Below are 15,937 nucleotides of genomic sequence, written 5' to 3' on the forward strand. Positions count from 1 at the left end.
ATAGTTAAAATTTTTGCATATATATATTAATGCGTGCAGCACGAATTCAAATCTTTTATTTTATCGTCTGCAATATCTAGTTTGGGTTGCTCCACCAACAACTTTTTTTCGACGCTTTGTATTATACTTTGGTGAAATATCGACTCGTTGCCGGTTGTAACCGCATGACATTTAATTCCATTTGTCTCGCACTCCATGAATGGAATTCCATCGCGTGTCGTCAGCACTCTGCTGTCTGCGTTGCACCTGTGCCCTTGTTTCGTCACCACGATGACGTAATCGATGAATCACGCATTCAAAAAAAAGGGGCGTGGTCACGTGGTTAGCTCAGCAGTGCCAATGAATCACCGCCGGCGGCGCTGCTTTCAAACAGCACCACTAGACACTAGACCAGATTCGCAGATCACAGTAGACAGGCAAACAGATTCGTCGGAAAAAAGTTCACAAGTGAGTCACTTCTGCCGAAAATACGGCTGCATGCTGATCATTGCCGACATCTGCACCTTCGAATCATCCGTTCGTCGTACTTGCTGACAAGGGCCTTAATCGGGCCGAGCATGCCTTGTTGACGTCCAGCCTCCGAGTTTCAAGTTTGTTTTGCAGCTGAAAGCGGACTCCAATCCAAGGCACCATCCAAACATGTCCGGTGGTGAGCAAAACAAAACTGTTTTTCAGCCCTTTCACTCAAATTTTGCCAAAAATACATTTTCTCTAGTGTGCACGTGAGAAAAATATAAAAACACGGCATAAAATGATAGATGGTGAATTTGAAATTAAGGCCATACACCCTTTATTTTTAGTTTGTTGTTATACTCTCCCGAGCACTTGAATGGCTTGTTAAAAGCTCCAAATCCTAAGTGCGAATCTTATTTGCAGGTCGCAACAAGGGCCGATTCAAGTTCGTTCTCAATCCAGAACCGGCGCCAATTGTGTAAGTTCATAATGCAGCTCGATGCTCGATCTGTAAAAATTTCATTCTAAACTTCTCATGCTTGTCAAAATAAAGGACGCCCCCTCGGAATCTGGACCAAAAAACAAACATGATTCTGGGTGGACAAGAGTACACAGTGGACGCCGCAGACTTAGAGCGCATCTGCGAGTTGGGCCGAGGTGCTTACGGCACCGTAGAGAAGCGCCGACACATCCAGTCCGGCACCGTTTTGGCTGTCAAAGTAATTTAACTTCCTAACTAAAAAGTTTTGAATTCATTCTTAGTTATTTTGACAGTTGATAACAGCAACGGTGAATTCACAAGAACAGAAGCGCCTTATCATGGACTTGGACGTGTCGATGCGCGCCTCGGACTGTCCGTACACGGTGCAGTTTTTTGGTGCCCTCTTCCGAGAAGGTGACGTCTGGATCTGCATGGAAGTTATGGACACAAGTCTTGACAAATTTTACGCCAAGGTTTCCAAACATGGACACTCAATCCCTGAAGAAATCCTAGGCAAAATTGCAGTCGCGGTCAGTTGATTTTTTTATTAGCACAAAAATCCAATCCAATTTTTATGTTTGATAAATTACTTTTCTTGTCAATTGAAGAAGTAATATAATTTTAAAATTCAGGTGCTGCAAGCGTTGCATTACCTGCACTCACAGTTAAAAGTGATACATCGGGACGTCAAGCCGTCCAACATTCTCATCAACCGCCAAGGAGAAGTCAAAATTTGTGATTTTGGCATTTCTGGATACCTTGTAGACTCAATTGCAAAGACTGTTGACGCTGGATGCAAACCGTACATGGCGGTGAGTCATAAAAATGCTAATCTGTCAAATTTTAATTTTATTAATCAAAATGTTTGATTTACCCAAGGAATTTTAAATTTACAATAATAATTATTAAACTCAATATGAAGCTTCTATTATATAAAGGAAAAAATAAAATTCAATTTCCAGCCGGAGCGAATTGACCCTAGCGGCAATCCGTCACAGTATGACATCCGGTCAGACGTGTGGAGCCTCGGCATCTCGATGGTCGAGTTGGCGACGAGCAAGTTTCCCTACAACTCATGGGGCACACCTTTCGACCAGCTCAAGCAAGTGGTGCAGGACCCCGCCCCCAGACTTCCCCCCAACAGATTCAGCCCTGAGTTTGAAGATTTCATCACCCAGTGGTTATTATTTTAATTGAATATGAATATTTTCAGTCTTGATATTCAAATTTGCTTACAGCCTGCAGAAAAACTACTCCCAACGGCCAAACTATGAACAGCTGCTGCAGCACCCGTTCATCACAATTCATCAAAACAAAGACACTGATGTGGCCTCTTTTGTGTCAGAAATTCTCAACTTACCCGACTAAGACCAGTATTCAGTCACAGCCAAAAGTGTTGTTTCTTAAATTTAATTTCCATTATTTCACATACACACACAGCACGCAGTTTTGCTAGTCGAGTATGAAATTACTACTAATGAACTCTGCTATATATATTTTACTTTTTGAGTACAATTTTGAGAAGCTGCGGAACTTCCATTGTTTGCCATATTTTCAGTTTGATAAATTGGATTTTTTTCACGCCAGATTTTGTATGATTGTGAAAATTTTTGATTTTTGTTTCGGAAGCAGAGCGAGTTTAGTGACTTAGCCTATTGCTTTGTATTTAAAGCATCGCAAAACAGATTAAACCCCCTGAACACCTGGATAATTGAGCGCATCTAATCCTGGTAGGATCAAATGACGATATAAGTCAATTTTAATTTGGCGTTGGAGATACTTAAAATTATTGCTCACTTAACAAACTATCACATTAATTTTAAGCTAACCATTCAATTGGTGCGCACTAATGAATACTAAATTTAAAGTAAGCGCTGTCAAATCAAACGTTGCGAGTGTTGCAACAAAAAAATGCATTTTTACATGTGTTGCGATTGAAAATATTAAGTGCTATAATAAAGAAGGTATCTAGTTAAAAAGATACAGAAAATCCAAAACTTGTGTGATGACTTCATAAATTCATGTTAAAATCATCTGTTTCAAATGGATAATTTTGTAATTTTTTTTTTATAACTTAACATGGAAATTAAATTGAATGGGGCAAGAATTTTAATTTTTTTTCACTTACGTGTTATCAACACATTTGGATAGTGTGCATTAATTTATTTCTAGGACACAGTCGCCCCTTGATAGTCTTGTTGAAAATGAGCTTCAGTGGTCATGTACTAGTCCAGTTCACTTGCAATGGAGTTAGGCAACTTCTTGACAGAAATGTCCAGCGGGTGGCATACCTAACAGGTTTTAATTGCCCACTTTTCTCCTTCTGCCAAAAGCGATATGTGTCAAATTGAGTTAAATTGTTATTACAATTACTATTAGAAATTGAATAATAATAATTAATTTGAATTTCAAGGGCGAGAAGAAACAGTTAAAAAAAATATAAAATTAACAAAAAGCAGTTAACATAAAAAAAAAATATTATAACAATTTTTAAAAACATCGAAAACTTCATATTTTTTTTAGTTTGTCGACTGCAGAACCGGGGAGGAGGAGACAATTAGTCTTTAATGGCAATCTTTCGAAGTGAAGAAATAACTAGATCAATATTTGGAATCCTTTGGAAATTTACCCAATGCGATTGAACATTTCAACTCCATTATTTAGTCTTGACCAAAAACTTTTTTAGTTGCAAATGATGTTTATTGATTTTTTTTAGGGTGAAGGAGGTATATCTGTCTTTTACTTTAATTCCATTCAAAATAAATATGGAACAATAGTATCCCGCTGCAGACGCTGTTGAGTATGTTCGCGCGCCTTCCAAGTGTCGCCTGGAACGATGGGCCACCCCACCTGTGGAACAAGGTTCCGTTGGAACAACAGGCCGTATGATAACCATATTGACACCTGCAGGGCTCTTTTATGAAATCTTGATTTAGAGCCTGTTTACAATTTATTAACAGTAAAATATATCCAGTTTGTTTCAATGCAATATGTTGCCGACCGTCTTGATTAAAAGTTCAAATAATTTTAATGTGTGGTACTAATATAGAACTTGGGAGACTCAATTTTTCATGCTAAAAAATCATGCTGAATTTTGCAGCTTGAGATACCTCTGATAAATTAATGAAAAATTTTTTTTTTCTTTTTACAGACAAAGAGAATTTTTAAGGGCAAAATTTGAGGGTGTCAAGAAAAACTGAAAAAAAGCTAAACAGTTTGCTATCAGTAAAAAAAATTAAATTTAAAAATTTAATCATGATTGAAAAAAAAACTCATAATTTTAGCTCCCACATTGAAAGATTGGTGAACGAGGAGACAAACACTATTTATCTTGAATGACCATTTTTAAGGAAAACAAACTTTTCATCAAAACTCTCATAAATCGTTTCAAAAAATAATACAAAACAATATTCTGATGTTATTTAAGTTATTTTATTCATAAGCCAGCTTATTACATGTATGGTGTTATATTTAAAAAATTTAACTCGAATTCTATGAAGTTTTTCTGGAGTATTATTTATGCCATGAGCACAGTGCTGCTTTTACGCCACGCAAGCTCAAGTTTGAAGGCATTTTCCTTTATTTTTTATCATATATAATTTTCAACCTATCTCCAGGAGGGGGAGTTCATGCACAATAAAATGAGATAAACATCCAACCCAACAGCACTGCACTTTTGAATTTAAGCACGATTTGTCCCCACGAAATTTAAAATGTTCAGTCCTTTCAGTCTCGTTTTGATCAACGTAATTTTTATTGGTGGCTTTGTTTGCATCTTTTACCTTTTCTACCTGGACAATCTCACCGTCCCACAAATCCTCGCCTTGCCAATTTTCCAAGTGATTAGTCGCTTCAAGGAAAACGCTACAGAGGATACAATAGTTTTGCCCGATATAACATGGATGGCGCTTACAGAAAATGGATTAAGCGAATTTGACAAGCTGTACGGTCCGAGGGTAATTTTCTTTATTGAAACCTCCGGCACCAGCAGACTGAATCCTCGAGTGGTGTGCGCCGTCGAGTCGGCCGCTAAAACCAATCCAAAGGCAATGGTTTTGCTCCTTTTGACACATCCTGTGCGAATGCTCAAACTGGAAAGCAATCGAGCCCTGATTAAGGTTCTTGCTAATTACACTAACGTCAAAGTTGTCACAATGGACTCAACGCAAGTAAATATTTCAACTAAATTTATTAATTTAAGATTTTCTGTCCGGAATAATTATGGAATGGGTTAAAAATAAACTTGACAAATTGATGGCTTTTTTAATGTAATAATCGCAAATATTCTTGAATAAGAGGATAATGAGGATAACAACATTGCATAAAATGTTTAATTTTCGTTTTTAAAATGTTAAATTGAATCAAGTGCCAATAACACACAGATTGAATTTGAATATTAACTAAAATTCAATGATAATATAAATTGAACTTTGAGTATTAATTTATTGACTTTATTTTAAATATTTTAAAATATTCTAAACATGATTTTATGTTTCATCACATTTTTTTTAATAATGTGAAATTTCTAACAGATTCTTTTGGAATCAAACTACAGATCCCTGGTGGAGCTGGATAAGCACACAAATTCAAATAGTGCAAACGTTCACACAAGCGACTTTCTCCGCAACCTGATGGTTCTCATATTTGGTGGAATTTACTTTGACACTGACTACGTCATCGTTAACGACCTCTCACCCCTTTTTGAGCAGCAAAACTTCATTCCGTACACCCAGAGCGGCGATTTAATCGGAAATTTTGCATTTGGTTTTCGAAGGCAGCACCCATTGCTGCAATTGGTTGTTAAAAAAGCTGCCAAACATTATGATCCAAAAGTTTACATATCGGGGCTAATCGCTTATGTTAACGGCGTTTGCGAATTTTACAATTTGACTCACATCTGGCAAGCCCGGGATGCGAAAAAACTTGGCGACGTTCTCGTCCTCAACAGTACGGTGCTCACCCCTCTTGACTACCCTTATTTTGAAATTTTCTACCACGAAGGGAAAGCATATCTTGCTGAACAGTGGGTCAAAAGTTCTTTAGCAGTCCACTTTTGGAACCAGATGAATCTGATGCGTTCCAATTTAAAACTGGAACAAAACTCGACTGCTCCTTATGCTGCTCTTGCTAGGCAGTTCTGCCCAGTGGCATTTTCAAATTGTGGAAAACTTTTTTGATTTTAAACATTACTCGATCCTATATTTCAGCTCACTTGAAATAAAATGTCAAATATAAAATATGTTAACAAAACGGAAGTGTCATTGAGGATTTTTTTTTTTTGATAAGTATTTTTAGCAATGTGAGCTTAATATAAATAACAAAATAAAGTCAGCTTTATCCATACACATTATAGTGCATCTTATTTGAATATAAATTTGGTATTCAAAGCTTTTGAATATTTAAAATTTTAAGATGGTACGTCGTAAAAATGATTACTAAGTGACTTTTAAGAGGAGTATATTTATTTGTGGCATATGTTGAACGTACTGTTTAAACTCTTTAGATTATATAGCATTTATCAACTACAACCACACTTTTATGAACGCAAGAGTAAAGAAAAAAAAATCTAAAAATTTGAAGAAAATACTGAAAAATGTCATATGAATTCAATATTTAAGACACATGATTATAACATTTCATAACTTTATGGTTCCAAAAATTCAGGGATTGGAGAACGGGGAGATTAGGATTATAGAATCTTAAATGACACTCTTTTGAGGTACAGAAATTACGTTGTTTTTTTCTTTCTTCAAAACTGACAAAGAAATTTTCCAAAAATAATATAAAAAATATTTTGATACTATATTTGCTTTAAGAAATACATAATTACATTGTGTTTATTTTTAGTTTCAAAATCAAAATGTGTTTACATTAAGATTCCCTAAAATATTTTTTACAGGCACTGTGCTGCAATTTTGCCACGCACGCTCGGTTTGAAGGTATATTGTCCATATTTTTTTATCATTATAATTAGCAACCTCTCCCCATGAGGAAGAGTTCATGCACACATGCAAAAAGATAATAACATACAACCCAAGAGCACAACACTTTTAAATTTCAGCACGATTAGTCACCTCAAAATTTAATATGTTCAGTCACTTCAGTCTCGTTTTGATCAACGTCATTTTTATTGGTGGGTTTGTTTGCATCTTTTACCTATTTTACCTGGACAATCTCACCGTCCCACAAATCCTTGCCTTGCCAATTTTCCAAGTTATGAGTCGCTTCAAGGAAAACGCTACAGAGGATACAATAGTTTTGCCCGATATAACATGGATGGCGCTTACAGAAAATGGATTAAGCGAATTTGACAAGCTGTACGGTCCGAGGGTAATTTTCTTTATTGAAACCTCCGGCACCAGCAGACTGAATCCTCGAGTGGTGTGCGCCGTCGAGTCGGCCGCTAAAACCAATCCAAAGGCAATGGTTTTGCTCCTTTTGACACATCCTGTGCGAATGCTCAAACTGGAAAGCAATCGAGCCCTGATTAAGGTTCTTGCTAATTACACTAACGTCAAAGTTGTCACCATGGATTCTACACAAGTAAATATTTAAAATATTAATTATTTAAGATTTTCTGTTTGGAATAATTTTTCGAAAGTGTATGAATAATATTATCGATCAGAGGGCTTTTTTAATACAATTATCAATTAGAGTATGGTTAAAATAATATAATTCATAAAATAATGGAATTGCTAATTCTTATATAAATCAAGTGCCTATTTAATAAGAATCCACTTGAAATTTTTTTTTTTATAAAGATGATTTGCCATTATAATATGTATAAAGTAAACCGACTACTGTGCTAATCACAGACTTGGGAAGTGCAGGGTAGTTTAACTTATTGGGAAATTAGAATATTTTACTAAAATTCAGTGAATATAAAGCTCAAATCGAATTTGTGTGTTATTATTTTATGCAAATAAATGAACACCTATATTTTCATTTTATATATATATTTCATCCTAATTTTTTTAATTGTGAAATTTCTAACAGATCCTTTTGGAATCGAACTACAGATCCCTGGTGGAGCAAGATAAGCACAAAAATTCAAATAGTATAAACGTTCACACAAGCGACTTTCTCCGCAACCTGATGGTTCTCATATTTGGTGGAATTTACTTTGACACTGACTACGTCATCGTTAACGACCTCTCACCCCTTTTTGAGCAGCAAAACTTCATTCCGTATTCCCCGAGTGGTGACTTAATTGGCAATTACGCTTTTGGTTTTCGAAGGCAGCACCCATTGCTGCAATTGGTTGTTAAAAAAGCTGCCAAACATTTTGATCCAAAAGTTTACATATCGGGGCTCATCGCTTACGTCAAAGGCGTCTGTGAATTTTACAATTTGACTCACATCCAGCAGGCCCGCGATGCGAAAAAACTTGGTGATGTTCTTGTCCTGAACAGCACAGTGCTTACCCCCCTTGACTACCCCTATTTTGAAATTTTCTATCACGAAGGGAAAGCCTACCTTGCTGAACAGTGGATCAAAAGTTCTTTAGCAGTCCACCTTTGGAACCAGATGAATCTGATGCGTTTCAATTTAAAACTGGAACAAAACTCGACTGCTCCTTATGCTGCTCTTGCTAGGCAGTTCTGCCCAGTGACATTTGCCAATAGTGGAAAGTTATTTTGATTTAAAAATTATATATCGTTATTTACTCTTCTCATTGTCAAATAAATATAAAATTGTGTTAAAAAACCATCGAATTTTGATAGAAACTGAATTTCATTTTTTAGTGTATATATTTTTATATGATGAAATGTTTAAAATATAATTTTAAATTTAAAAACAGCTTTTTCCTGAATATTATAAATCATCTCATGAATTTTGCAAGGTTGAAATGTGCAATTTTTTATGTTTTAAATACAGATTATGTTTATAACATAAAAAGTAGAGGAATTTGTAAAAATTACTCTATACTAAATTTTTTCTTTTTTATTGCATATATTTAGTTAAAAAAAAAATTAAAATTCAAAATGTGGAAATTTTCTTTTTTGTCTTTGTTATTTTATGTTCATAATTTATTTTAAATTTTTTGTTTTGAATTTTGAGTCAAATTATTCGAATTGAAATGTACTTGAATAAACGTGTATCAGTGTTTGTAATTACACTTCAATACGGGTTTTGTGTAAGGCATTGCTAAACGCAAACATTCATCACAGAGGAAAACATTTTATCGCTGAGCTTGAATATTTCCCTGCGGCCGAATTTTTATCACGGAAACTATGTTGATATCGTACAAGCCAACACAGCACAACATATTCTTTTTCACGAGGTTTGACGGTAAATACCTTTAAACTTGACATGCAGCGACTGACACTCATTACCAATGTTGTCATTTTTGGTGGAGTAATTAGTCTGTACTACGTGTCCATAATCGAGATGATTTCTGTGGAACTTCCGGTGTCTAAAACCTTACCTCTGTTCGACCTGACTAATTTGGCCGTGAAAAGAAACCACGATGAATTTAGAACAATATTTGGATCGAGGGTGATCGTTTTTATTGAAACCTCAGGCTCTGGCAGATTGAGCTCTAGGCAGATGTGTGCCGTCGAATCGGCCGCGAAAAGCAACCCTGACGCACAAGTGGTGCTCGTCGTCACATACCCAGTGCTCGTTATCAGCTTGGAAAATAACCCAGCCCTGAGGCTCGTCCTTGGCGTTTACAACAACGTGAACGTCGTCACCCTGAACGCCACAAAAGTATAATATTTTTTTCATTAAAATTAATTTCAGCCTCAAATAATTTATTTTCAATTAAATTTTGTAGAGCGATATAAATTATTTTAGAAGGTAGATAGGAAAAAGATGGGAAAACTTGATGAAAAAATCAGTGTTAAATTTCAATTGCAATGCGTTATTTCACAGAAAGTGTTGAAGCTATTTTTTTTTCGCTAAAACCCACTTCTGACGCCAAATAAGAATAAATTAATAATATTACATCAGATGTGTTTCAAATTTGTGTAATAGTATTAAACGTAATTGAAGTTTAATTAAACTATATGCTAAATTAACAAACTTCATCAATTTGTTTGATAAGAAAAAAAAACTGAAAGCAATGAACAATTGAACCAGTTTGTTATTTTTCTTTTGAAGCATAATATGAAATTTTGATGTTCTTAAAAAGAATAAAAATTTAAAAATTCATTTTTGCCATCGATATAATTATGTAAGATCTGAACTAGATTAACAGTGAAATTAGTAATTATTTATTATTATGTGTGTATATATTGTATATTTGCCCTGTAGTATTATATTGTTATAATATATACTAAAACATAGATATACATTTTTATGTGCAACTATAAAACTATAATTTTATTGTAATTATGTTACCGCATATTTTTTACTTTATTTTGATATGTCAGGTGCTCTTTTCGTCAGACTTCAAAACTGTGATGGAGACCAAATTCAAGCACTCACAGCATCCGATCACCTTCACGAGTGACTTTCTTCGAGTATGGCTTGTCCTGACTTTCGGTGGCGTCTACTTTGACCTTGACTTCGTCATCTTCAAGGACTTGACCGCCCTTTTTGAGAAGAGCTTTGTCGTGCACACGCCGAGCGCCGGTCGAATCACCAACTGTGCCTTCGGCTTCAAAAGGGAACACCCATTTCTTCAGGAAATCGTCGCCACTTCTGCAAGGGACTTTGACCCGACGGTCTACGCATCCGGTCCGTTCGCCTTCAGCAATGCGGTGTCCCGGTTCTTCGGCGTGTCGGCGGACACCGCCGTTACTCTCGGCCAGATGGAGGACGTGTACATTTTGAACCAAACTCAATTCACACCTATCGACTACCCTGGCTACAATGTTTTTTTTGGCAAGGATGGCGTTGAATGGTCGGATAAGTGGATTGGCGAGGGTTTCGGAGTCCACGTGTGGCACCAAATGAGCAAAAACCGTGGAGATCCGAAATTGGCACACAATTCAACAGCGCCTTATGCTGTTCTGGCTCGGAGATTTTGTCCCACGGCGTTTGGATGTAACGATCCGTTTTAGATAATTTTTCAGGTATATATATATATATAATGTATATAAAAAAAAATAAAAAAAAAATAAAGATTTTTCATGTGTTTATTGTTTCAAGCTTCACGTCAATGCCATGAGCAAACAACCTTTTGAAGAAAAGGAAAGCTATAGCGAAAAGGATGGTAGATAGTGAATATAATTAAATTAAAACAGAGACTGCTGTAAAAAATGTGTTTTATTCAAAATAAAATTTATTTAAAAAGATACGATTAAATTAAACCCATAATTTTTAATAGCGCTCTCACAGCTTTTCCAAGGTTCTATATCAAACATAAATCTATCCAGATTCTTATCCTGAAAATAAAATTTCCAAACCAATTATGTTTTCAAAAAAGTTTATTATACTTTGAATCACTGTACCAGCCTTGGCAAGGTAGACTTCTTTTTGTTAAATTCGGTTTAATCCTTTGGTCTTCAACATCTATAGCTTAGGGTGTGATGGTTGAAACAGGGACGAGGATGGTTGTTAGTTAAGTTAGGCAAGTCTCTGGTAACATAAAAAGTGCATCAAAGAATTAAATAGGGAGTAATTTATTATATAATTATAAATTATTTCAGCACCAATATGGCGGGATGCTATTATCCACAAACATAGCCCAAAAATAAAAACAGCCTGACAAACGTCCGCGGATCAGTGAAATTCCCTGCCTTTTCTGCGTTAAAAAATTGTTCGGTTCCTGAGATTAAAATTGCATGTAAAGATTATGAGACCCTTTGATAAATTTCTTCCCGTTTACTCTCTATATTTTTTATTACTGACAATGACACCTCAAACTATTGAGTACAACTTTTTAACTCTTTCACAAAAGTTCAACCAGCAGAATAACTTTGATGTTTTTCAACAACACTCACAGTAAAAATTCTTAGCGCGGCGCTTGAAAATTGTCTGCGGCCATGCAATTATTATTTTTATATTGCGATAAACTTCGCTGCTGATATCGTCCAAGACAACATACGCACGTTAATTTCACACGAGGAAAGACCTTTAAACTTGTCATGCAGCGACTGACACTCATTACCAATGTTGTCATTTTTGGTGGAGTAATTAGTCTGTACTACGTGTCCATAATCGAGATGATTTCTGTGGAACTTCCGGTGTCTAAAACCTTACCTCTGTTCGACCTGACTAATTTGGCCGTGAAAAGAAACCACGATGAATTTAGAACAATATTTGGATCGAGGGTGATCGTTTTTATTGAAACCTCAGGCTCTGGCAGATTGAGCTCTAGGCAGATGTGTGCCGTCGAATCGGCCGCGAAAAGCAACCCTGACGCACAAGTGGTGCTCGTCGTCACATACCCAGTGCTCGTTATCAGCTTGGAAAATAACCCAGCCCTGAGGCTCGTCCTTGGCTTTTACAACAACATCAACGTCGTCACCCTTAATGCAACAAAGGTTTGTATAAATAAATTTACTTGACCGCAATATATTTTTCTTTGCTGGCCATAATTTTTTTAATCCAAACAACTTCTTTTTCTGGATTGACCAATGACGCATTAAATTAATTTTATTAAAGGTAATTGATTTAATTTAAAATAATTAAATTAACTGTTAATACAAAGAAGTATCAGATTCGAAAGAGAAAACATGGAGATGGTTATTAATACATAAATTAAATAATAAATTAATCAATAATTTTATCACAAATAATTATTTTAGTTTCTTTTTATTTATCAGGTGCTTCTTTCGTCAGATTTTAAAATTGTGATGGAGACAAAATTCAAGCACTCACAACATCCAATAATCTTCACGAGTGACTTTCTTCGAGTGTGGCTCGTCCTGACTTTCGGCGGCGTCTACTTTGACCTTGACTTCGTCATCTTCAAGGACTTGACCGCCCTTTTTGAGAAGAGCTTTGTCGTGCACACGCCGAGCGCCGGCCGAATCTCCAACTGTGCCTTTGGCTTCAGACGAGAACACCCATTTCTTCAGGAAATTGTCACCACTTCTGCAAGGGACTTTGACCCGACGGTCTACGCATCCGGTCCGTTCGCCTTCAGCAATGCGGTGTCCCGGTTCTTCGGCGTGTCGGCGGACACCGCCGTTACTCTCGGCCAGATGGAGGACGTGTGCATTTTGAATCAAACGCAACTGACGCCAATCGACTACACTGCCTTCAAAGTGTTTTTCGCTGAGGGTGCGGATGTCGACTGGATCGGCGAGGGCTACGGAGTCCATACGTGGAACCAACTGAGCAAAAACCGCGGAGATCCAAAATTGGCACACAATTCTACCGCGCTCTACGCTAATCTGGCCCGGAGATTTTGTCCCACGGCGTTTGGAAGTAGCGATCCGTTTTAGATACTTTATTCAGTAAATGTAAAATAAACTATTTTTGTTTGTTTTTTATAATATGTAGGGCAATAAAAAAAAATATGCAGCGCGGGAAGAGTTGAATTAAAAATGAAAAGGTTTGTGATAAAATATGTTCAGTAAAATTTTCTCAAAAGAAGACACGATTAAATTAAAATGAGCAGGTTTTACGCGGCGTTTTTCCTGTGCTCAAATCTCAAATCAATCACAATATGCCGTTTTTTTGTTCGTTTACAGTCAAAATAAAATCTATTCTTAAAATAATGTTTTCAATACTTGGTTAAAAATATATGTGTACCATAAAAATGAAAACGAAAACTTTACCAGGCACAAGAAATTGTCTTTTAATTATTTTATGATTATTTTTGGGGTTGCTATTTTAGTACTCAAAATATCTATAATAAAATTGATCATTTATTTTTTTCTGTATCAACCAAATTAGTCCATATTTAGATTCGAAGAAGCAGAGGCTGTTTGGGTCGTTTTTTTATTTGTATTGTCAAAATTGAAGACGCTTCAATTTACCGGGTTGGAAGGAGCGCCGAGCCCGTTATCAATTTTTAACCGGGGAAGGGTTCACATACCTGGAACCTTGATACACAAAAAGAGATAGCAATCCAACCCAACAAGAACTTTCTACGCGCTTTTAATTTGGAATAGTTTGTCCGCACTGGAAACGTATAATATGTTAAGTGTCGTTTTGATCAACGGCACTTTTATCGCAGGGTTTGTGTGCATCTTTTACCTACTCTACCTAGAAAATTTCATCGTTCCACAAATAATTTCCTCGCCATTTTTTAAATCTTTGAATTCTTTAATGAATAACAAAACCGGCATCGCGGAAACGATAAAATTGCTTGACCTGACTGCGATGGCGCTCACAGAAGGTGGATCAAGCAAATTTGATGAGCTTTACGGACCAAGAGTAATTTTCTTCGTTGAAATCTCCGGAACCAGCAGACTGAATCCTCGAGTGGTGTGCGCTGTCGAGTCGGCCGCTAAAACCAATCCAAAGGCAAAGGTTTTACTTGTTTTACCGCACCCCGTGCGAATCCTCAACCTAGATATCAATCGAGCGCTGGCAAAGGTTCTTGAAAATTACTCTAACGTCAAAGTTGTCACCATGGATTCCACACAAGTAAATGCAAATTTTAACTCTCTCAACATTGCTTAGTAAAAATAAAAATAAAAAAATCATAAATTAATTATTAATTGGGATTCTGATTCTACAGAAGTGTAGGAAGCAAAATATATCATATACAAAATCAATTTCATTATATGATAGAATTAGCTTTCTTTTTTCTAAAATTTTCAACCCTAAGAAATTTAAGTTTATGTTCAAGTAAACGTAACATCCAAATTTGAATCAGTATCAAATTTTCCAAATATTATGAGGAGGCGATCAGTCGGTCGACAAAAATTATTTGAAGTAATGGTAACTGTGACTAATGCATTTCTTGGCTTCAAAATCGCATTTCTATTATTTTCACAAATAATATGTATTACTCGATTGCCTGGCAAATTTATCGCGTCGATAGGCCCATCAATTTGAACTCTATCTGATAATAATTACTTGATCATATCTGCCGTTACTCTTGCTTTAAAGCCACCTACGCATAACCCTGCAAAATGTTGAATTTTGGACTTCAAAGTACAAAATGAAAGAGCCAGTTAGTGAAGCATCTACAAACTTGGAGTTACAAATTATTATGAATATATTAAAATAAACTTTGGGTTATTATATGAAAACGATTAACTGTATGTTTCTTAGTGAAGTGATTGGTGTAAATTAAAACTTCACGATTATGTTGATTTTATGAAATTTTTTACAGGTCCTTTTGGAGTCAAACTATAGATCGGTGGTTGAGCTAAACAGGCACAGAGATTCAAGCCATCCATTCGTTTACACAAGCGACTTTCTCCGCAATCTACTGGTTCTCATATTTGGAGGAATCTACTTTGACACTGACTTCATAATCATGAAAGACCTCTCTTTCCTTTTTGAACAACAGAACTTCATTCCATACTCACCAAGTAGTGATTTAATCGGCAATTACGCATTTGGTTTCCGAAGGCAGCATCCATTGTTGCAATTCGTCGTAGAAAAAGCTGCCAAACATTTTGATCCAAAAGTTTACATATCGGGGCTGTACGCCTATGTATCCGGCGTTTGCCAATTTTACAATTTGTCAAAAATTCAGGAGGCTCGTGAAGCAAAAAAACCTTGGTGATGTTCTCGTTTTGAATAGCACGGTGCTAACCCCTCTCGACTACCCCCAGTTTCAAGTTTTCTTTCACGAAGGCCAAGCCAACCTCATTGATCAGTGGGCCAAAAGTTCACTTGCAATTCATACTTGGAACCAGATGAGTATCTTTACCAACACTCATACAAAATTGAAGCAAAACTCGACTGCCCCTTATGCTGCTCTGGCTAGACGGTTCTGCCCAGTGACATTTGCTAACTTTGGAGACCTATTTTGACACTTTTTACTACATATAGAAAATAATATACAAGTTTTTATACCGTGTAGATTTTATATATCATTCAAAATCCTCAACGAAAATAAATTTTAGTATTTTAGTATTTTAGTAAAAAAAAAAAAAAAGTATTTTTGCACTTACATATATGACTGTCTAAATCTTAGTGAAT

At 36.0% G+C, this 15,937-nt stretch overlaps 6 protein-coding genes across 6 annotated transcripts; all 6 read left to right on the forward strand.

Moving 5' to 3' along the window:
- Positions 1 to 357: 357 nt before the first annotated feature.
- LOC132205344 (dual specificity mitogen-activated protein kinase kinase 6) lies at positions 358 to 3,240 on the forward strand. Its single transcript, XM_059634338.1, has 7 exons — positions 358 to 649; positions 877 to 931; positions 1,007 to 1,172; positions 1,228 to 1,464; positions 1,567 to 1,746; positions 1,897 to 2,114; positions 2,173 to 3,240. The coding sequence occupies exons 1-7, from the start codon at positions 640 to 642 to the stop codon at positions 2,300 to 2,302; spliced, it is 996 nt and encodes a 331-aa protein (XP_059490321.1). The 5' UTR covers positions 358 to 639; the 3' UTR covers positions 2,303 to 3,240.
- Positions 3,241 to 3,770: 530 nt separating this feature from the next.
- On the forward strand, positions 3,771 to 6,111 carry LOC132192994 (alpha-1,4-N-acetylglucosaminyltransferase-like). Its single transcript, XM_059613263.1, has 3 exons — positions 3,771 to 3,817; positions 4,656 to 5,103; positions 5,467 to 6,111. Exons 1-3 carry the CDS (start codon positions 3,771 to 3,773, stop codon positions 6,109 to 6,111), a joined length of 1,140 nt encoding a protein of 379 aa, XP_059469246.1.
- On the forward strand, positions 4,612 to 8,738 carry LOC132193856 (lactosylceramide 4-alpha-galactosyltransferase-like). The gene is made up of 3 exons (XM_059614786.1): positions 4,612 to 5,103; positions 5,467 to 7,477; positions 7,931 to 8,738. The coding sequence occupies exons 2-3, from the start codon at positions 7,022 to 7,024 to the stop codon at positions 8,573 to 8,575; spliced, it is 1,101 nt and encodes a 366-aa protein (XP_059470769.1). The 5' UTR covers positions 4,612 to 5,103; positions 5,467 to 7,021; the 3' UTR covers positions 8,576 to 8,738.
- A 374-nt stretch (positions 8,739 to 9,112) lies between these two features.
- LOC132196064 (lactosylceramide 4-alpha-galactosyltransferase-like) lies at positions 9,113 to 11,165 on the forward strand. Its single transcript, XM_059618463.1, has 3 exons — positions 9,113 to 9,646; positions 10,312 to 10,956; positions 11,033 to 11,165. Exons 1-2 carry the CDS (start codon positions 9,248 to 9,250, stop codon positions 10,942 to 10,944), a joined length of 1,032 nt encoding a protein of 343 aa, XP_059474446.1. The 5' UTR covers positions 9,113 to 9,247; the 3' UTR covers positions 10,945 to 10,956; positions 11,033 to 11,165.
- A 790-nt stretch (positions 11,166 to 11,955) lies between these two features.
- Positions 11,956 to 13,561, forward strand: LOC132195716 (alpha-1,4-N-acetylglucosaminyltransferase-like). The gene is made up of 2 exons (XM_059617890.1): positions 11,956 to 12,369; positions 12,652 to 13,561. Exons 1-2 carry the CDS (start codon positions 11,971 to 11,973, stop codon positions 13,273 to 13,275), a joined length of 1,023 nt encoding a protein of 340 aa, XP_059473873.1. The 5' UTR covers positions 11,956 to 11,970; the 3' UTR covers positions 13,276 to 13,561.
- Positions 13,562 to 13,834: 273 nt separating this feature from the next.
- LOC132196203 (lactosylceramide 4-alpha-galactosyltransferase-like) lies at positions 13,835 to 15,832 on the forward strand. The gene is made up of 2 exons (XM_059618704.1): positions 13,835 to 14,425; positions 15,120 to 15,832. The coding sequence occupies exons 1-2, from the start codon at positions 13,973 to 13,975 to the stop codon at positions 15,516 to 15,518; spliced, it is 852 nt and encodes a 283-aa protein (XP_059474687.1). The 5' UTR covers positions 13,835 to 13,972; the 3' UTR covers positions 15,519 to 15,832.
- Positions 15,833 to 15,937: the final 105 nt, after the last annotated feature.

Source organism: Neocloeon triangulifer, unplaced genomic scaffold (assembly GCF_031216515.1).
Source record: "Neocloeon triangulifer isolate White Clay Creek 2 clone unplaced genomic scaffold, ASM3121651v1 ptg000001l, whole genome shotgun sequence".
Classification (NCBI taxonomy): domain Eukaryota; kingdom Metazoa; phylum Arthropoda; class Insecta; order Ephemeroptera; family Baetidae; genus Neocloeon; species Neocloeon triangulifer.

Coding starts and splice junctions, on each gene's coding strand:
- LOC132205344 (XM_059634338.1), top strand. Junction 932..1,006: donor CCAGAACCGGCGCCAATTGT/GTAAGTTCATAA, acceptor GTCAAAATAAAG/GACGCCCCCTCGGAATCTGG. Junction 1,747..1,896: donor GATGCAAACCGTACATGGCG/GTGAGTCATAAA, acceptor TTCAATTTCCAG/CCGGAGCGAATTGACCCTAG.
- LOC132192994 (XM_059613263.1), top strand. CDS start 3,771: ATGGGCCACCCCACCTGTGGAACAAGGTTCCGTTGGAACAACAGGCC. Junction 3,818..4,655: donor TTCCGTTGGAACAACAGGCC/GTATGATAACCA, acceptor TAAAATGTTCAG/TCCTTTCAGTCTCGTTTTGA. Junction 5,104..5,466: donor TCACAATGGACTCAACGCAA/GTAAATATTTCA, acceptor AATTTCTAACAG/ATTCTTTTGGAATCAAACTA.
- LOC132193856 (XM_059614786.1), top strand. CDS start 7,022: ATGTTCAGTCACTTCAGTCTCGTTTTGATCAACGTCATTTTTATTGGT. Junction 7,478..7,930: donor TCACCATGGATTCTACACAA/GTAAATATTTAA, acceptor AATTTCTAACAG/ATCCTTTTGGAATCGAACTA.
- LOC132196064 (XM_059618463.1), top strand. CDS start 9,248: ATGCAGCGACTGACACTCATTACCAATGTTGTCATTTTTGGTGGAGTA. Junction 9,647..10,311: donor TCACCCTGAACGCCACAAAA/GTATAATATTTT, acceptor TTGATATGTCAG/GTGCTCTTTTCGTCAGACTT.
- LOC132195716 (XM_059617890.1), top strand. CDS start 11,971: ATGCAGCGACTGACACTCATTACCAATGTTGTCATTTTTGGTGGAGTA. Junction 12,370..12,651: donor TCACCCTTAATGCAACAAAG/GTTTGTATAAAT, acceptor TTTATTTATCAG/GTGCTTCTTTCGTCAGATTT.
- LOC132196203 (XM_059618704.1), top strand. CDS start 13,973: ATGTTAAGTGTCGTTTTGATCAACGGCACTTTTATCGCAGGGTTTGTG. Junction 14,426..15,119: donor TCACCATGGATTCCACACAA/GTAAATGCAAAT, acceptor AATTTTTTACAG/GTCCTTTTGGAGTCAAACTA.